This window comes from Hyperoodon ampullatus (genome assembly GCF_949752795.1).
Source record: "Hyperoodon ampullatus genome assembly, chromosome: 14".
Taxonomy (NCBI): Eukaryota; Metazoa; Chordata; class Mammalia; order Artiodactyla; family Ziphiidae; genus Hyperoodon; species Hyperoodon ampullatus.
This window is the reverse complement of record NC_136927.1, coordinates 77170214-77190127: the sequence shown is the minus strand read 5'-3', so window position 1 is coordinate 77190127 and position 19914 is coordinate 77170214. Positions and strand designations below refer to the sequence as shown.

The window sequence follows — 19914 nt, the reverse complement described above, 5'->3', positions numbered from 1 at the left end:
AGAGGAGGAACAGAAAAAAATATTTCAAGAAACTGATAAAAAGGTACTACATTTGATAAAAGCCATAGACTTACACAAACTATAAACCCACGAAGTTCAACAAATCCCAAGAGGAATATAAAGAGAACCACACCAAGGCACATCAAAATCAAACTGCCACATACCTGTCAAAATGGCTAGTTTTTAAAATTAAAATAAGTATTGATGAGGATGTGAAGCAGCTGAAAATCTCTCATACATTCTGGTGGGAATGCAAATGGTCCAGTCACTCTGTAAAACACTTGGCAGTTTCTGATAAAGCAAAATACACACCTACCATAAGACCCGGCAACCTTGCTTACTCCTAGGTATTTATCCAAGATAAATGAAAATATGCACATTAATAGCCAAAACCTGGAAAAGTCCAAATGTCCTTCAAAGGGTGAATGGAAAAACCAGCTCAGTAAGAATGTAAAACTACTGATAGAGCAAAAATGTGGTGTCTCTCAAGAACATTATGAAAACTGAAAGAAACAAGTCACAAGAGACTAAAAACTACATGATTCCCTTTATATGACATTTATATTCTGGAAAAGGCAAAACTATAGAGGAAGAATGCAGGTCAGTGGGTGCCAGGGCCCAGGGATGGGCTAAGGGATTGACTGCCCTTGGCAGTCTGACCCCATCCTTTGACTGAAGGCCCTTCAGAGGGCTTGTTTTGAGAGAGAGGCAACATTGGAAAGAGATGTTTTGATCTCTGCTACAGGATGGCGGGTAAAGAGAAAAGGTGACCGTGACAACACTGAGTTCCTGGATCCAGCCAGGTCTAAATCCAGATGTATCCCTAGAGAGCCAGTTAGTCCCCTTTACTGCTTAAGCTCTTCTGAGTTGTGACTGTCTCTTATGATTGAAAGTGACCCAGTCGACATAACCTTTCACCAGGCAGGACAACGGACCATCAACCCCAGCATTTCAACACTCTCTGTCACTTACCTGAGAGTGAGATTCCTTCTGCGAGCCCATATGGAAGATAAGCAAAAATGATCATCATGCCAAACTCCAAGGAAGGCGTTTTCCTCAAGTCAATATGCTTTAGCACGTAAATGACAATTGTCAAGGAAAAAGAATCAAAGGACACTTATGGGTGATCTAGAGAAGTCACAAAACTGCTGCCTTCCAAATAGAGAAGGTAAACAATGGATACAAAGATTTGGGAACATCTCAAGGTAACAGGTGAAAATTTGTCATTATGGATTGTTTTCTTTGCAGGGAGACTCTTGTTTTAAGGAAGGGCACCTGACAAAACACTAAAGAGATGTAAATTCCTGAGACAAACTGTAGGGGAAAACTAAAGTCACCCTAAGTCATTTCATTTGGAAATGCTGACTTGGAGGGCTGGGAGCCACCGGGGGGGTGGGTGGGGGGCGGGCTGTGGGGAGCTGGGCCTGCAGACAGACTGAGGACAGCCCACACTGCCAGGCCCCTTCCAGGGCCGTGTCCCTCTTCCACTCCACTGACCACCTCAGCTGAGGTCACTAATGGGGTTTCCAGAATCCTGGGGATCAATGCCCCATTGAAGGACCTTCTCTCCTATTCCTGGACATTTATAAACTCATGTTCCTGTGAAAGGAGAATCTTCCATGTATTCAAATGTTGTTCACATGCCTGTGCTGGGGCCCACAGCACCCATTTACTGGGGCTTCATTAAAGAAGATGCTCTCGCCACCCCTCCGCTCTTTTAAATAAAGAGATAAATACAGAGGAAACTACTGAACTAGAAAAAGTTTTCTTTTCCATTCTGTTTATTGATACAATATAAGAAGCTGTCAGCTGACTCAATAGCACCTTGAGACTTACGGACATAGGAACTGAAGGGAAAATTCGACAGGATGGCAGACAAACACGCCTGTATCAGGCAGAAGAGGCTTTCCTGGCCGGCCATCTGTGGAACAAACTGCTGGCGGAGGAGGGCCAGGTGGCCATCTCCCCAAGATGCATGCAGGCTTACGCTCACACAGAAATGGTCTGGTGCCTGTTCCTGTTTTAAACGTGACAAATTTTCTACAGCAATAAAGGTGTCAGTGGCCTTAACAAGTCTCTTGGCTTCTATGGCTGGAAAAGCTTATGGGTCGTTAAGCCACAAAATCAGTGTGAATAACTTAGATGGAGCTCACTTTCAAAGTCTCTTTTCTGGTTCTTCCAAATAAATACTTTCAGTGGCATAGAGATTTTCTCAATTTGACATTTTCAAAGGAAATTAATTTCCGATTTTCTTAATGTGAAAAGTGAGACAGCAGAAAATGAAATTCATCTAAGTGCAGTTATCACACTCTGGGAACTGAGAAGACCCCAAAGTCAGATCTGATATTCAACAGTGTACATGTTTTTTAAGCTTTGAAAAGCGATATCCTAAATTTCACATGTTAAATTTTAAAATCCTTGAGTTTAAATTAAAGTGTTCTTCAAACCAGAACTAAGCATAAAAATCCTCCTTAAATACGACTTTAGACTAAAATTGGTCCCCTTAAGGAACTGGAGAAAATGACGAGAGACGGATGTAATTAGGAATAATCTTCTCAGCCACGTGTGTTCATCGTATTAAAAGGATATTAATGCAGAGATTAAGCCAGTGAGAGTGCCGAGTGCTGCTGAGCCAAAGAACATTTTGAGGAAGTAGCCAAGGGCTTGTAAAAATGTTTGCCACCCACTGACATCTGACATATTTTTTCTTGTTAAACCTTCAGCTGTGCTAGGAAATAAAAGAAAAAAAAAAAGAAAGAAGTTAAAATGTTATAGACAAAGTTATTAGAAATTAACTTAGAACTCAAAACTTATTTCTGGCTTATTCTCTCATTCATTCATTCATTCATCATTCAACCCGTTAGTTAAACACTTATTTGTTCACCTAGTTTGTTCCAGGCACTGTGTTAGTTTCTGGGGGTTCAGAGATGAGAGCAGGTGCCTGCCCTTAGGGAACTCTATAGTCTAATGAGGGAGAAAAACAAGATGGAGGGCTTCCCTGGTGGTGCAGTGGTTAAGAATCCGCCTGCCAATGCAGAGGACACGGGTTTGAGCCCTGGTCCGGGAAGATCCCACATGCCGCAGAGCAACTAAGCCCGTGCGCCACAACTACTGAGCCTGTGCTCGAGAGCCCGTGAGTCACAACTACTGAGCCCATGTGCCGCAACTACTGAAACCCACGCGCCTAGAGCCCATGCTCTGCAATGAGAGAAGCCACTGCAATGAGAAGCCCGCGTGCCGCAACGAAGAGTAGCCCCTGCTCACTGCAACTAGAGAAAGCCCACGCGCAGCAACGAAGACCCAACACAGCCAAAAAGAAAAGAAGAAAAAAAAAAAACAAGATGGAAACTAGGACCATCTCAGGAAAGAGCAGAGAGCTGTAGGAAATACACAGTGGGCATCTACCTCAGACTGGTGGGGGTCAAGGAAGGTTCTTTATGACACATGGGCTGGGTTTCAATTTAGGATAAAGAAGAGTTAACCAGGTGAAGAAATGAGGGAATGCACCCAAGGCAGAGGGGAGAGCATGTGTGGAGGTAGGGAGCCCCAAAATACTAGCAGCGTATCTAGGAGCAGGAAGTTACACAGAGGACTGTGGACAGGACACAGGAACTGGCTGCTGGGGGAGGGGCTGGCGGGGAGGACAGCGGTAAGAGTAAGGAAAGAGCAGCAGGCAGGGCCAGGCCCTGTGAAAGGCTTTCCATGAACCAAGCTAAGGAGTTGGTGTTTCATCCTGAAGGCCCTGGGGAGTCACGGGGAGTGTTTTCAGTGCGGGGTGGGCGTGGGGGAGTGGGGATCCTGTGGGATAAAACCCGAAACTGAGGCTGTGGCATGAAGTCAGACTAGAACGGAGCCTCCTGAAGAAGAAACATCAGTGGGTAAGGCCCAGAGTGGGGATTTGGGAGGAGACATCAAGAGGAAGAATTGAAAGGACTTTCCTATCACTGCTACAGAGCAAAGAAAAATGTCAGCAGCCATTAAATTCAACTGTTGGTTTTATCCCCAAGGGTAAAACCATTATACCATTAAAAGAGTTATTCTCATGAAATCGCCTCCTCCTGCTGAGTCCACCTGCTCTCAAATCCATCCACTTCTCTCCCTCCCTCCCCTACTATCCTCCAGCTCAGGGCTTCTGCCTCGTGGATCTCTCTCTCTATACAACCTGCTCTTCCTAGGAGAACCCATTCTCTACTCAGGGGCCTGAAGGATCCCTTGAAAATGCACAGCTGATCGAGTTACTGGCCTGTGCAAAGCCCCTCATCAGTCTCCTGCTGCTTGCAGGGGGAAGCTCAGTCTTCTGAGCCTGACGACTCCTCCCCACCACACCTCCCATCCCATCTCCTCCTCATTCGGGCTGGGCTCCACTGTCACTGACACCTCCGGGTAGGTCGTATGTCACTCTTCCTGGGCTCCAGCTGACTCTGGCTTGTTCTCAGAACCCAGGGTCAGTGACACTCCCTCAGGGACACCTGCCTTCACACAGGCCAGCCCATTTACAGGCTCTCCTGGTGCCTGACTTCTCCACAGCAGTGGAACTAGTGAATCATTCCATGGGGACCATGCCTGTGTCCACCTTGTTCACTGCCAGATGTCCAGGGCCTAAGCAGAGCCCAGCACACAGAAGATACTCAACAAATTTTTGCTGAATCAGTAAATAAAACAAAGAATTGTCAATAGTAATGTTCAGCTTCATTAATTAGCGTTTCATGAACTGGTATAATTTTAAAGCAGGATAATCTGTGATAAAAGGGTGGCTTGGTCAGATAACCTCAGCCTTTTGTGGTGATTTACAGCATAATATAACATAATAAAGGTTCTGAGAAGTCCTGCAAAAAAGAAAACCAACTTCTTTCACATAAAAGTTTTCTAAACTCACCCCAATAGCCCCATTCCCTTTCTTTCCCAGCAGATCCCATGTTAACATCTCACCTTGGGGAAAGCTGGGAACCAACAAGGTTCTTATTGGGAAAGTACTTTTGAAGGCTAAGATCACCTCTAGGTCCCAAATGGATCTGTGGGCCACAAGCATAGCATCCAGCCCCCACCTCATTTCATTACCACAGCTGGGACACTGGCTGGTGTCACTGCTTTCTTTTCATGCAAAGGAGACCGAGGCCTAACGAAAGTGGCTAACTGGGTGAGGTCACACCAATGGTTAACAGCAGACCCAGGGCCGAGGCCAGTGGTTTCTGAACTCAAGATAAATGAAGGTAGAATTCAGACTCTTTCTAGCCTGGAAATGTTATGCATTTTATTTTTTCAGGTCATGTTTCTCACACCTTAAAGAATAAAAGACAATGTTGCTTCAGGATCCATTTCATGAGCTTTAGCTGCAGCTGCAGAGAACAAAAGGTTTCCTCTACCGCAATTATTGTAAGAATAGATTGTCATAGTAACAAATCAAAGCTAAAAATAATTTAATTAAGGTTAACGAAGAAACAGAAGATACTCAGCTTTCTGGCACTTATGAAAGTGAAAACATTAAAAAAGGGGTAATTCATTCACATATTCAGTTACAAAGATAAATGTATCATCATCAGATCACTTTGAAAAACAAGATGTGATTCTTCCTTGTAACCAAGGAAAGCTGACAACAGCTCCCCGCTACACTGCAAAAACAAGGCAGTCCTACCACATCCTCTTTCTCCCCCATCTCCCGCTTTCATCTGAAAATGCCTACGGACTCACAGGACAACCCATCTGAGTCAGAGACTTAGGTCAGTGACTCCTACCCCAGCCTGTGTACCGGTAAGTAGTGGAGGTGAAGGCTGGAAACCACATATGCATGTGGCCCACTGATTCAATTTTGGAAACTGTCATCATAGGTGAACTTGGCCTTCAAAAGCACTTTTCCAGGAAGAATGTATGGCTAGTTACAATGACTCCATCCTTTCTCATTTTAAAAAGAAAGTATCTCCTAACCTTTGGCCTTTTTGTGGCAAAGGACACCTGGGAAAGCTCAGAAAAGATCCTACTTCTGCCAGATTTAAGAAGAAAATAAATTAGAGACAAGGCAGTTGAGTTTAGCTCCTCATGTATAAGAATAACTCATGATGTCACCTCCAATTTAGGCACAATTCCTTATCACAAATGTTCAAATGCACAACCAGGATACAAGAGAAAGGTAAAAACCAGAAAACTAAGACGCTTTCAAAGTAGATCTTAAGAAAAAATATCAGATTTTTTTAAAAGCTCTTACAGCATGATATATGATCATTTCCTAATAAAGTTATAGAAATTTTTGCCAAGAGAAACATGAAAAAGCCAACAATAGGGAACTGGTCAAATAGATCACAGTAAATCCATAGAAAGAATACTCTGCAACTAGTTAAATGATGTTATAAATATAAATGATGTTTATCAACTCCATTCAATGGAAAAGTTACAATACAGTACATACCCATCTAAATAAATGACATGTACCTTCTACCAAACTGTTAACTGTAATTATCTCTTGGGAGTTACAATGCTTGTATTTTTTTTCTTCTCTTTCTCTCTTTGTGAGTTTTCTAAATTTTATATGCAGAATATATGTATTATTTTAGAATATATACATATGTTTTTGTTTTGTTTAAGGGTCTGCTGAGCACCTCTTTCAATTAAGCAACATTTGGTAAGTTCTTCCTGCAAAAGCAGGACAAAAACAGGACAAACAATAGCTGGGGGACAGGAGCAGCAGAGGAAAGGATCTCTCATTAACCGATGGCAGATGCTTTTCACATAGTATATGTAACCACTCAATCCTCAAATCCAATTCTAGGCTGAGGCATTATCACCCTCACTTTACTGTTGAGACACCTGTGGCTCAGAGAGGTTAAGGAGCTGACCCAGGGTGTCACACAGCTGAGTGGCCATCACTGGGACTTGAACCCAGGTCAGCCTGACCCCAAGACCTGGGCTCTTTCCACGATAAACTGTTCTTTTATTCCAACATAAGAATGTTGAATATAGTCTATAGTAAGGCTTTTAAGAAAACCACAGAGTGGTTATGCTTTGCAAGGAATCCCACAACAAAGGAAACAAGTCCAAAATCAAAATGGAAAAACTATTCTTTAACAGAACACATAATGGCCCCTAAAATTCTCTTAGCTCATCTCTGATACATTGTCCAGGGCTCTTTTCTCCAACTCCTTTGACTGTCTGTACCTTCTTGTTTTTTGGTAAAACTGTCTGGGTCTCCTGTCCATACATGAACAACACAAACCTCAGAGTGCAAGGAAATAGCCCCGCATCCGACAAATGGATTTGAGATGAACTTAGACTCATTTGCTTTTCCCAATGACTTCTTGACATTTTATGGCTCATCTTTAACTTCTCAGATGCTATCAACAAGGGCAGTATACCAATGAACAACTGAAAAAGATCTGCAATTTCCAAAGTAGCTTTCACATAATAGCATCTTAAGGCAGGACGCCCGTGAACATCACTACCGTACCTTAGAGCTGCGAAAAGGAAGGTGACGTGTACCAGCTCCCAAGTGGGAGAATAGGGCCTCTGTCACATGCTTTCATCTGGAACAATGCTGCCCAAATACTGATCCCTCAACTGGCTGCTCCATTATCATCTGGGGACTCACCCCAGACCTACTGAATCGGAAGCTCTCAGGGTGGCGCCTGGGAATGCTACATTTAATAAGCACCCCCGGTGATGCTGATGAGAAGCTGGGCTTTCTTTATTTATTTAGGCCACACCCCATGGCATGTGGGATCGCAGTTCCCCAACCAGGGATCGAACCCACACCCCCTGCATTGGAAGCGTGGAGTCTTAACCACTGGACCTCCAGCGAAGTCCAAGCTGGGTTTAATTTACAAGCACTGCTAAAAGGTAGATCCTAAAAGGCAGATTCTCCTCTAATCACCCTGGGCCTTGACAATATTCCTGGGGCACATCAAGGCTTGTCAGGCCAGAAAGATGGAGAAGCAGTGAACCAATCACCCAGAGGATAAGCAACTGTACACGCAGCTGCATGGAAATATCTGCCCCTCTGATACAAGGCCCTTTAGTTCCGTCACTTGAAGAAAGCACACTTACTTGGTCAGAACAATGGAGACTGCATCGTTGAGAATGCTCTCTCCAAAAACCAGCATGTTGAGCACCGGGTCCACATGAAGTGCATTGAAAATAGCAATAGTAGCCACTGGATCAACAGCAGAAATCAGGGAGCCAAATGCAAAACTGTCAAAGAGAAAAGGAAGGGGTAATTCTGTAACGCTTCACCCCTGGTCTACACAGCAGAACATTAAAGTCAGAGACTGTATTTAGTATAACATAACAGTACACACTGTAGCTGAAGGAACTACAGAAGATGGTGGGTTTTTCGCCACTTAAAATACCTGCTAATTGACATTGTGGGTGGAGAAGTGAAAGGCCCACTCTACAAGCTGTTGTTATGAATGGCCTGGTTTTCCACTGAGAATACCAAGATTTTATTTTGACCAATGACAGAGGGAAGACTTTTGCTTAAATACATGACAGCCATCCCAGCCTTCTTGGTCAGAGCAGTTGGAACCATGGTGGCCCAGAGGGCCTCCCCTAAACGGCCCATGTGCTCCTGGGTCTGACCTCTGCTTTGCCCCTTGCCACCAGGCCACTGGAGTGCCATCTGTGACTGACGCCAGACTCCACTCAGATCTGCAACATCTAGGAAAGTGCCAAAAGTCAGCAGCAACTCCAGCCTGCTTCAGGAGCTGCGCAGCCTGGGAGGCAGACAGCGACACCAGTGCTGCCTACCACCAGGCCAGCAGCTCTCACCCCAGTACCCACGAGGGTCTAACTACCTCCAACAAATGGGCATTAACTGCCTAAGATGTTTCAAGCACTAAGGCTTTTTTTTTTTTTAAAAACATTTTTTTATTTGTTTATTTATTTGGCTGTGTCGGGTCTTAGTTGTGGCATGCAGGCTCTTTCGTTGCAGCGCGCAGGCTCCAGAGCGTGCGGGCTCAGTAGTTGCGGTGAGGCCTTAGTTGCCCCACGGTGTGTGGGATCTCCGTTCCCTGACCAGGGATCGAACCTGCGTCCCCTGCACTGGAAGGTGGATTCTTAACCACTGGACCACCAGGGAAGTCCCAAGGCTTATAATAATAGCAAATATTTATGTGGCACTTACCAGGTGCCAGGCACTGTTCTGAGCACTTTACATATAGTAACTCAATAATCCACAAAGCAACCGTATGAAATGGTACTAGTATTGCTCTGATTACATAGGAGAAAACTGAGGGACAATGAGGTTAAGGAACTTGCCCAAGGTCAGACAGCTAAGAGGTGGCCAAGCCCGGATCCAAACACAGGCCATCTGGCTCAGAGTGGGTGCTCTTAGCCACTACACTGGATACAGCAATACCCGGAGGCCAAGGTCAACTTAGAAAAGGCGAACACAGGAAGTCAGGGTGACGAGAGAAAGAGTAACATGGCGGGGTGGTGTGGAGGCATGGGGGTGGGGCCCACTTAGATCGGGGGGTCAGGAAAGGCCTCTCTGAAGAAATGACGCTTATTTAAACGAGGGCCTACCTGACAAGAAGCAGATGGACAAGCCAAGACGTGGGGGCAGTGACCAGAGCAAGCTACCTCTGAGGTGGAGCAAGCTTGGCTGCCTGAGAAACAAAACAGTGAGGCTGGCAGCAGCGCAGTGAGGGCGAGTGGCTGGGAATGCTGGAGTCTGGGAGGGAGGCAGGGCCAGGACACCCCGTGGGGCCTTGGGGGCCGCCTAAGGAGTCAGGACGATTATGCCCGCAACCCATTTGTCTTCTTCCCCTTAGAGTTCTTGCAAGCCCTTGTCGGTTCCCTCAGAAGGCCTCGCCTGGCACTGCCTTCCTTCCAGCTCAGCAGAATGGTTAGGTCTGCCCCCTTCCGCAACACAAGGAGCCACGAGGGGACAGCCTCGGGTAGAGACGTGAGCCAGAGCCCATCAGCCTGTTTCCCGCCCTCACCAAGCTTGCGGTCTGGGAGGGATGAGGAGCTACCTGGCCTGGGGACTGGAGCGTGCTCTGTCCACCACATGTCACCATCAGCCTCCCACGATCATCTGGCTCCGGGCTCAGGGAGAGGAGTGCTGGTGGGAAGGGACGCGTGGCTACCCTGCCAGTTACAGTTCTCTTCATAAATCGATAATCTGGCACACCGGTTTCCATGGTGGCGCCCTGAGTTCGGTTAATGTGAATTCATGCAGGAGAGCCTGCTCACTTCAAGGACGGCCTCAGCTCAGACTTCAGTTCCCAGACTTGCCCTGTCCTCACAGAGCTTGTCGCGTGCATTATGAGCTGTGACTTCACCTGCCTCTCACCTCACTGTGAGCGCCCAGAGATATTTGGGGAAGGCAGGCAGGAGGGAGGGATCCAGGAGGGAAGAAAAGCTAACTCCACCGAACAGCTGCCAACCCGGGGGGCCATGATTTGTTGGCAGCTGGCCTTGAGGCCCTTGCTCTGCCACCCACAGAGATTCTTCTCTCCCCTCTCCTTCTTTTATTCCCACTCTCATCACCCACAGCGACATAACAGAGGCCTCGAAGGAAGAAGAACGTCTAAAAAGTACATCTTGGGGACTTTCCTGGTGGCCCATTGGTTAGGACTCTGCTCTTTCACTGCCAAGGCCTTGGTTCGATCCCTGGTCAGGGAACTGAGATCCCGCAAGCTGTGAGGTGAGGCCTAAATAAGTAAAAACAAAAACAAAACAAAAAAAACCCTGCATCCCAAAGCGGGGTGGGAGCCTGGGAGTGTGCAGCGGGTTGTGTGCTGGGCGACGACCTGCGCGGCTTGCGGGGCCCTCCCTCCATCCCTCAGCAAGCGCACAGTGGACAGCACCCACAGCCCCAGTGGGTGTTACCAGTACTGGTAACAGCACTCCAATTTCCCTTTGTGGAGCCAGGCCTCTTCCACTCTCCATCCCTGTATTGCGTGGGGCTCTAGGAGTAGGCAGGGGACCCAAGCCTGGTCAGAGGTCCATCGCCAGGCATTTTACCAGGTCACCAGGAATTAGGTTGGCCCTTTGGGTGGGGATGGCGAGGGTGATCATGAGCTGAAAGCCACTGTTGCTGCCATGTGGGGTGAGCGTGCCTGAGGATGACGTCGACCAGAGAACAGCTAAGACAGAGAGAGGAGAGGTTCCTGACATCACAGGCCCCCAGAGGCTGTCATGCAGGAAGCCATCACTCCGGGGACACTTCTGTTCTACGAGTCAACAAACTTCTTTTTTGCTAGAACGAGTTCGTGTTGGGTTTCAGTTGCACTGAAAGAGGCCTGACTGATGTTCTTTGTCATAGTTCCTGTGGCATCCTGAACTGAAAATCAAACAGCAGGAACCAGAAGACGGACTGATGAACGGACAGAGGGATGGAGAGATGGAAAGATCTGTGTTTAAAGCAAAATCCAGTGAAAACAGGGGCTGTGGAATCTAGGTGGTCATGTGCGTGTCCACTGTACAGTGCTTCACCTTTTCTGTGTGTTTGAAATTTCCATAATAAAATGTTGGGGGAGAAGTGCTTTGCATAAATTATGTAACACATTTAGCTTTGGCTGAGACTCTAAATTGGGGCACAGTGTTTCTGACAGTGAACATGGAAAGTCAGAAATATGAACTGCCTGAATCATGGAGAGGTCTGAATATAAGCAGTCATTGAATCTTGCCCGCAGCTGTTCCACTTCACACCTTATGACCCAGTCTTTTAAAAGGCCAGAAGCCAGAAGTTCAACTGAACAATGTGTTTTCTTTATTCCATCATCTCAAAAGACAGCAACGTCAACAAAACAAAAAGAAAATGGACTGGGGGACTTCCCTGGTGGCACAGTGGTTAAGAACCTGCCTGCCAACACAGGGGACACGGGTTTGAGCCCTGATCTGGGAAGATCCCACATGCCGTGGAGCAACTAAGCCCCTGCACCACAACTACTGAGCCTGCGCTCTAGAGCCCATGAGCCACAACTACTGAGCACATGTGCCACAACTACTGAAGCCCACACACCTAGAGCCCGTGCTCTGCAACAAGAGAAGCCACCGCAATGAGAAGCCCCGCTCGCCGCAACTAGAGAAAGCCTGTGTGCAGCAACGAAGACCCAACGCAGCCAAAAATAAATAAAATTTAAAAATTAAAAAAGAAAAAGAAAAAGAAAATGGACTGGCATGGTGAAATAATTTAGGGTGTATCTATGAGTGAATTAGCTCTCCAGAGGAAACACCAGTGAAGTAAAACCTCTGTGCAAAAAAGTTATTTTTATGTTTCCTACCGTGCAGAGGTCCATGGGCCTCATGTTTGACCTGCATGGTGTTTTGAAAAATGGATGAAGTTGGCAACATTTAAAACAGGAAAATTCCCTATTAAAATCCAGAAACTTGGCTTCTTTGGCGAAAAAAACAATGAAGTATCTGGCAATTCTGGGCCCATGTTCCCACGTGGTAATTAGCAGGTGGAGCTAAGAGGTGGCTGTCCCCTTCAGACGATGGGCTCTCTGGCTCACCACTGTCACCACCTCCAGACACACACCTGGCCAGCTCCCCTCTGTGAAGGGTTCTGCCAGGCCCTGCAGCTGTGTGGGTTTGCGACCGCTAGCTAATTTCCCCCAGAGCACCCCCCATCTGTGGGACAGTCACTTTCTAACAGGAAAGGAAGTGTCTGCCCACACAGAGAGAAACTCCGCCTGGTTCTTACTCTGCTTGTCTAAGGGCCGATTCTTTTATTCCTCTCTTCCTGAACATCCCAACCTCCGGTTCAATTCAATTTCACAAGGATTTATCAAGCGTTTTTTGTATCTCTAAGCAGTTGACCCCAAACAGGTTGAAGGACTGAATGCTGTGACATCTTCTTTTACATCCACTGGGTTTTGAGCATTTCTTTTCAGTTGCAAAATACCTACAGAATGCAGGGCATCAGTTCTGCTTGGCTTCATGCTCCTTATGGAACAGGGATGCGACTTTCGCTACTTTTTGTATAGCAAGACTATCTTACAACAAAGGCTTTGAAATTTATGTCCCTGGAGAGAAAATGAGATTGGACTTGATGTTATTAAAGGCTCATTTCTCACGAAAAGGGCTCCAAGATTCTAATCTCCAAGTTGCTGCTGAAGGCTGTAAGCTCTGGCTGGCCCAGTGAAAGGGACCCCGGGGCTGAGCACTGGGTCCCACTTCCGAGCTCCCCAGCCAAGCCACAAGACAGAATCCAGTGCTCCCGGTAGAGAAACACAGAACAAGGCTGCATACTCACTGCACTTCTCAGAGACGGGAAACCAGGTCACGCTGTGTGTGTGCACTTTTTTAGCACTAGATCTGGTAACTTCGGCTTCCTAGGTTGCTTCTTGCTAAGCCAATTATGGAAATTTCTGGATTGGGCTCCTAGACAGCAGCTCTGAGTGCCCAATGGAGTAGCTGCAGCCTGAGAAGGACACCCACAACAGAGTACCTGCCTCCCCCTCCCCATCCCCACCGCCTTGGGGGAAATCCCAGAGTAAAGATTCACACCTCACCCCTGACTCCATCCCCAATCTATCAAGAAGACAACTTTTCATTATGGCATTATTTCAGCCTTAGAAATGAGTTGAAGATGATTCTTAATAATAAAAGGACAATGGTGCAGCGTGTGGTGTGTGTGAGGTGGCAGTTAACTAACCAAGAGTTATTCCCTTCAGAGCTGAAACTAAATCATTTCCATCAGCAACCCTCTGACTGGAGAGCTTCAAAATTCCTCAATATAGTTTTGATTCATTTCAGAGACACAAATTAATTCAGAATAGATTCTACAGCAGAAATAGTCAGCAAGACGAAAAGACATAATAGAGAAGTACCACAGCCAGGAATCAATGTGGAGAAAACTTGGCCCCAGTCTGAAAAGTAGCCACATGGGTGTTACAGTATGAAAGGTTTACCTGTCTGTCATGTTGAGTTTAGAGATTACATCAGCCTGTAAAATAAAACACACAAACACACAGACACAAAAAAAAACCCCTGGAGAACAGCCAAGAAGATTAAAATGTCCATTAGTGCTTTATTACAAACTAATAAGGACATTAATCTTCAGTCCCCAAACCACTTGAAAAATACAGAAAACTCCTAAGTTTTAGTTTAGGCACGCATTCAGTCATCATACATAGGAAGTATGAAAATGAACACTAATATTTGCAAGCCAAATTAACTAGTTTTCCTCTCTAAAGTTTATTCCCATTTGATGCTGGAAGCTGAGCAATGAAGAAGGTTGCATGACAGACAGATTTATTCTGGTGCCATCGAGGCAGCAGTAAAGGTGAAAATCAGATGGAATGGGCTTTTACCGATAGCCATCAAAAGCAGCAGACACAGCTGACACATGTAAGAGAAATCTGCCAGTTACCCCAAGGCCTGAATCTCAAACTGCGTTTGCAGAACGAGGGCAGAGAGACTTTCTGCAACTGGACCATATCGGAAGAGAACTGTGACGTGCATGGACGTGCATAATGCAAAGCTACAGATACTACCTTCCTAGGTAGGTCTGGTTTAAATTAATTCAAGTGAATTTGAATTCAAAGCACAAAACACTCAGTTGATGACACCGGGAATTGGTTTAGCAATGGTGGAAAATCCAGGGAAAGTAATTCTACAGGACAGCTTAGAATTGAGTGAAGACATTCAGAATCAACTTTGATTTTTAAAAGGCAAATTTTTATTAAAGAAACAGTGTTTAACCTTGATTCAGTCTGACAACAGAATTGATACTGTTGTAATTTGAAGATCTTGATGGTATAGATTCTGCTTTATTTTTAGGTGTTCCAACTTAAGACAATATTGGTTTGCAAATAATATCAAATACTTTTGGGGATTATGGAAAAGATTCACTCAATTCCAGACACCAAAGCTTCTCGAGGACACTGAGAGACACCTTCAGCATGCCTTCACTGTGCCTTGTTTGAGTCTGGATTTCTTTGCAGGAGAGCATTCACCTTGACTGTAAAACCCCCATGAGGTGTCACTACCCCACTTCCCTGCATGAGCTCTAAGAATGTAAGGCTTTCAAAGTTTTTCAAAGATGTTTTCCTTACCTGACCCAGAAAGTAAATTCCTCCACCTACTACAAAAGCAGAAATTGCCGTACCAAAAACAGCAAATAGGGTGATGGAACCAATATTTTGAAAGAAGTTACCCTGTTTGAGAGAACAGAAATGAGAGGAATGATTAGAAAAGCTGATCTGCTCAGTGAAGTCATGGACCCCACAGCTGGCCCTCCTCGCATGCTTGATTCTCTGTAAAGGGCACCATCACCCACCTTGGTTGGCAAGCTGGAAACCTGGGCATCTTCCCTCACCCCCACATGCAATGCAGGGCCAAGTCCTGTGGCTTTTGCGTTCCCCACGTCACTCACATCTCCCTGCTTCTCTCCATCCCCATCCCCACCGCCCTTGCCCAGATGCCATCACCTCTCCCCTGGACCACTGCAATAGCTTCTAACAAGTCTCAACCATCCCTGGCCCTTGCTCTCTGCTCTCCAAGTGCTTCCAGAATGATCTCTGCAAAAGATCAATCTGACTGTGCTGCCTATATTCTGACCCCCACTTCCACTCAGAACGCAGTTAAAACCCAACCAAAGCCTGGATGGTTTGACCCCTCGAAGGCCTCTAACCTCTCCTTTGTTCTCTGGGCTCCAGTCACACTGGTAGCTTTTTGTTTTTCAAACACATCATGCTCCCTGGGCTTGGACCACTCTTCCTTCCCCTTCGCTTAGTGACCTTTAATCGTCCCAAGATCTCAGGACATTTTGACTCTTCTTGAGGGAAGCCTTCTCTGGTCCCTTACCCAAGTCAGATCCCAGTCTATGCTCTCAAAGCACAGTGCCTCTCTCCTGGTAGCACTTGACATAGCTGAAACGTTACATTTATTTATGTAATTATTTGGTATCTGTCTTTCCCACTAGGCTGCAGGCTCAATGGGGGCAATGACCACATCTGCTTTTGTACCACACAGTCACTGGCATACTGCCTGTCAGATGCGAGATGCCCCATGAATGGGTACTGAAGGAATTAACTGTGTTTCATGTCTGATTAAAGTCCAAAGTTTATATAATTATAATTTTCAATTAATTAAGAAAAGGTACATTACTACGAAGAATGTCAAGATAACAGGTTACACTATCAGAAGCTCCTTTTTGTAGTCCACATCTTTTAAGCAATTTTATTTCACTCTATTAGTATCATCAAATATGATAGATAAAATATATTCCCATCTATACAGCATTTAAGAGAAAATATTTGAGTCCAAGCAGTATGGTAACATCTTTCAAATTTCCATAAAATTTAAAAAATTAAGCTATTTATTAGAATCCTGTGGACTCTGTTTAGGAATAAGGCCAGGGTAACTTGATGGTCCATGATTGTGGGTCTGGACAAGGAAAACCATTTTTACGCTCAGAAATTGTCAAGCCATAGACAACAGGAACTGATACTTTTTTTTTTTTTGGCCACGTCATGCAGCTTGTGGGATCTTAGCTCCCTGACCAGAGATTGAAACCCGGGCCTTCGGCAGTGAAAGTGCTGAGTCCTAACCACTGGACCACGAGGGAATTCCCAGGAACTGATACTTTAAAGCTCACTTCAGAAGACTGTCCTCAGCTCAGCACTGACAAACCACTAAGCCTATCTCCTTCAGGAAGTTTCTTTGCTTCATTTTTTGCAATTTTGATTTGGCTGACCATAATCCAACATTCAATTACTTTGTTTGGCATATCAATCTTTAGCACATAAAGAACTTTAACATAGCTCAAGGCAAACACAATGATTTGGTTTTTTCCTAAACAGAAGGTTTTCATCTATGAGTTTTTCTTTGCAGAGAGCTGCTTAATTTTGTTATTTAAAAATAGATTACACTAAGTCTTGGTCTGTTTATAGGGATCTAATTCTGATATAACTTACGTAGTTGGCTAATATTAATCTGGATGTTGAAAAGTTACCCAAATTCAAGTTGCCCCACTGTAAGAACTTCCCTTTGCTATATAAAGCAAATTTATCTGCTTCTCTCAGACATAATTTAAAAAATGTTCTATTCTTGGGCTTCCCTGGTGGTGCAGTGGTTAAGAATCCACCTGCCAATACAGGGAACATGGGTTTGAGCTCTGGTCTGGGAAGATCCCACATGCCGCGGAGCAACTAAGCCTGTGCACCACAACTACTGAGCCTGTGCTCTAGAGCCCGTGAGCCACAGCTACTGAGGCCCATGCACCTAGAGCCCGTGCTCCGCAACAAGAGAAGCCACCGCAATGAGAAGCCCGCGCACCACAATGAAGAGTAGCCCCTGCTCGCCACAACTAGAGAAAGCCCGCGCACAGCAACAGACCCAATGCAGCCAAAAGTAAGTAAATAAATAAATAAATTTATTTTTAAAAAAGTTCTGTTCTTTATATTAATAATTTAAAGAACCAAATAGCTGCCTACCTAATGCGTACCAACTGATGATAACTGTACTGAAATTTTAATTCCAAGTCCAAATTTACATCAGCAAATATAGCAATATTAAAATAAAGTCAACTTCCTATCTTCTTTGGGGGTGGGTAGGCAGTGGACAGAAGTCTCTGAATTCCCATTCCAACTCACACTAGTCCCTTTCACATAAACTGTCACAGTTTCTGCTGTAAAGCCATCTTCAAAAATTTCTTCTCTTAAAAAACTATTTTCCTCAAATTTTGAATAAGTTTATTTCCCCTCCCTCCAAAAAATTAGAAAATAAAAACTTTACATGTGCTAATATAATAACCAGTCTTATGTTTTTAAGTCAAAATCGAGTCATTTTTTGGGAGTTCCCTGGCAGTCCAGTGGTTAGGACTCTGTGCTCTCACTGCTGAGGGCCCAGGTTCAATCCCTGGTCGAGGAACTAAGATCCCACAAGCTGAGTGGCAGCCAAAGGGGGGAAAAAAAAAAAAATCAACCCATTTTCTTCAGCACTGTTTTGAAATATTTTCATAATCTGCTCAGTTCTTTCAAGATTTGTTCACAAAATTAAAGAGTGAGAGCTACTGACCTTCAACTCCTTCTTGCTTGTTTTCTTTTTAACAATTATCTGATGTCAGTAATGGTTTATAAGATATAGGATTTTTTTTTTTTTTTTTTTTGCGGCACGCAGGCCCCCCCACTGTTGTGGCCTCTCCCGTTGCGGAGCACAGGCTCCGGACACGCAGTCCCAGCAGCCATGGCTCACGGGCCCAGCCACTCCGTGGCACGTGGGTTCCTCCCAGACCAGGGCACAAACCCGCGCCCCCTGCATCGGCAGGCGGACTCCCAACCACCGCGCCACCAGGGAAGCCCCAGGGATTTTTTTAAATATTAAATTTCCTTTTCACTTTTTCTTTTGATTAATGCACAATAAAATAATAACTTTAAAAAATCTGGCCTGAACATCTTAGAATAATTTTGCTTTAATATCCAGGAGGAAAATTAAAAATTTAATTTGTATGTTTTTACTAAACCTCTCATAACAAACTTAACTCAAGTTTATTACGTTATTATTAATAATAACACTAGTCATGTTATAATAGATAATAACAAGAAGCACTACCAATTATTTAATGTGGTGAGTGGTGCTTTGTATACATTCTTTCATCTAATGTAAATCTCAAAGCAACCTAGGAGGTAGGCTTTTGGGGATCTTTTTGTTCTCTGTTTTTAATTTCTACTCTACTCAAAAGGAACCTATAGGGGGCAGCGCATGATTAGGCCTAGGTCTCTCTGGCTCTAAAGTCCAGGCTCTCTCCTCTCTCCAAAGATATGCCCAACCTTAGTCCTTCCGACCTTCATAGTTTTTTAAAATCACATTTACAAAATAACTGTTGTATTACTAGTATTTTAAGTTGAATCACCTTTTTATTTTAAAACTTAAATACACTTATATTTAAGAAGAACTCATATGGACTTCCCTAGTGGCGCAGTGGTTTAGAATCCGCCTGCCAATGCAGGGGACACGGGTTCGAGCCCTGGTCTGGGAAGATTCCACATGCCACGGAGCAACTAAGCCCGTGTGCCACAACTACTGAGCCTGCGCTCTAGCCCGTGAGCCACAACTACTGAGCCCGCGTGCCACAACTACTGAAGCTCACACACCTAGAGCCTGCGCTCCGCAACAAGAGAAGCCACCACAATGAGAAGCCGGCGCACTGCAATGAAGAGTAGCCCCACTCGCCGCAACTAGAGAAAGCCCGCAGGCAGCAACGAAGACCCAACGCAGCCATACATACATACATACATACATAAGTAAATAAATAAATTTATTTAAAAAAAACAAGTTTGCTATACAAATTAAAAAAAAAAAAAAAAAGGAACTCATAGACAAGGAAAAGACTCAGGTATACACACAAACTGGCTTAAAAGTGAGAAGCTCCTGCCCAGGCAGAAAGAGCCCCACTGGAAGCTGGAAGACAGAGACCAGAAATGCCAGAGCAAAGCAGAGAACTGAGCAGGGGCCAGTGATGCTGCTCTCCAGGGTCAGGAAGCCAAGAATGAGCGGAGCAACTGTGGGAGTAGGTGACTGGGCCAGAAGGAGGTGGAAGACTAGGGGGAAGGATGGGGCTCCAGTCTGGTGAGGAGAAGCAGGGCCAGGGAGAGGGTGGGAAGGAATGGAGACTGGGGCTTAAAGGGCATAATGGCTGGGAGCTGCGGCCCAGGGCAGTGCCCTGAGAGGGGAGACACTGAAGGATGGATGGGCCCAAGGCAGGAGAAAGGCCCAATATGGTGACGTGAGAGAACCAGTAGGCCTGGGGCACCTGTCCCTGTCATCCCAGGACACAGTCTGTTCTCTTAACATGGGTCAGTCTGTGTCCAAGAGGAGTCAATGTAACACCTGTGTACCATCAAAATCACTTTGGCTATTTCTTTCTAGGAGAGTACCCCTCTATGGAAAACACTAGTAAGCCACACTGCCTGAAACCATGAAAGCAGCCCACTGACCATGTTTGCTCCCTCTACAAGTCAGGCATGACAGTCC

At 45.2% G+C, this 19914-nt stretch overlaps 1 protein-coding gene across 1 annotated transcript in view; it reads right to left on the bottom strand.

The window, feature by feature from the left end:
- Nucleotides 1–19914, bottom strand: part of SLC9A8 (solute carrier family 9 member A8) — a gene marked incomplete at its 5' end in the record, with an annotated part of 42602 nt that overhangs the window by 18120 nt on the left and 4568 nt on the right. Inside the window, 5 exons of the mRNA XM_079718591.1 lie at nt 973–1078; nt 2590–2728; nt 8032–8175; nt 13848–13882; nt 14994–15095. Coding sequence (XP_079574717.1) covers nt 973–1078; nt 2590–2728; nt 8032–8175; nt 13848–13882; nt 14994–15095 — 526 coding nt within the window. The remainder of the gene's footprint in view (nt 1–972; nt 1079–2589; nt 2729–8031; nt 8176–13847; nt 13883–14993; nt 15096–19914) is intronic.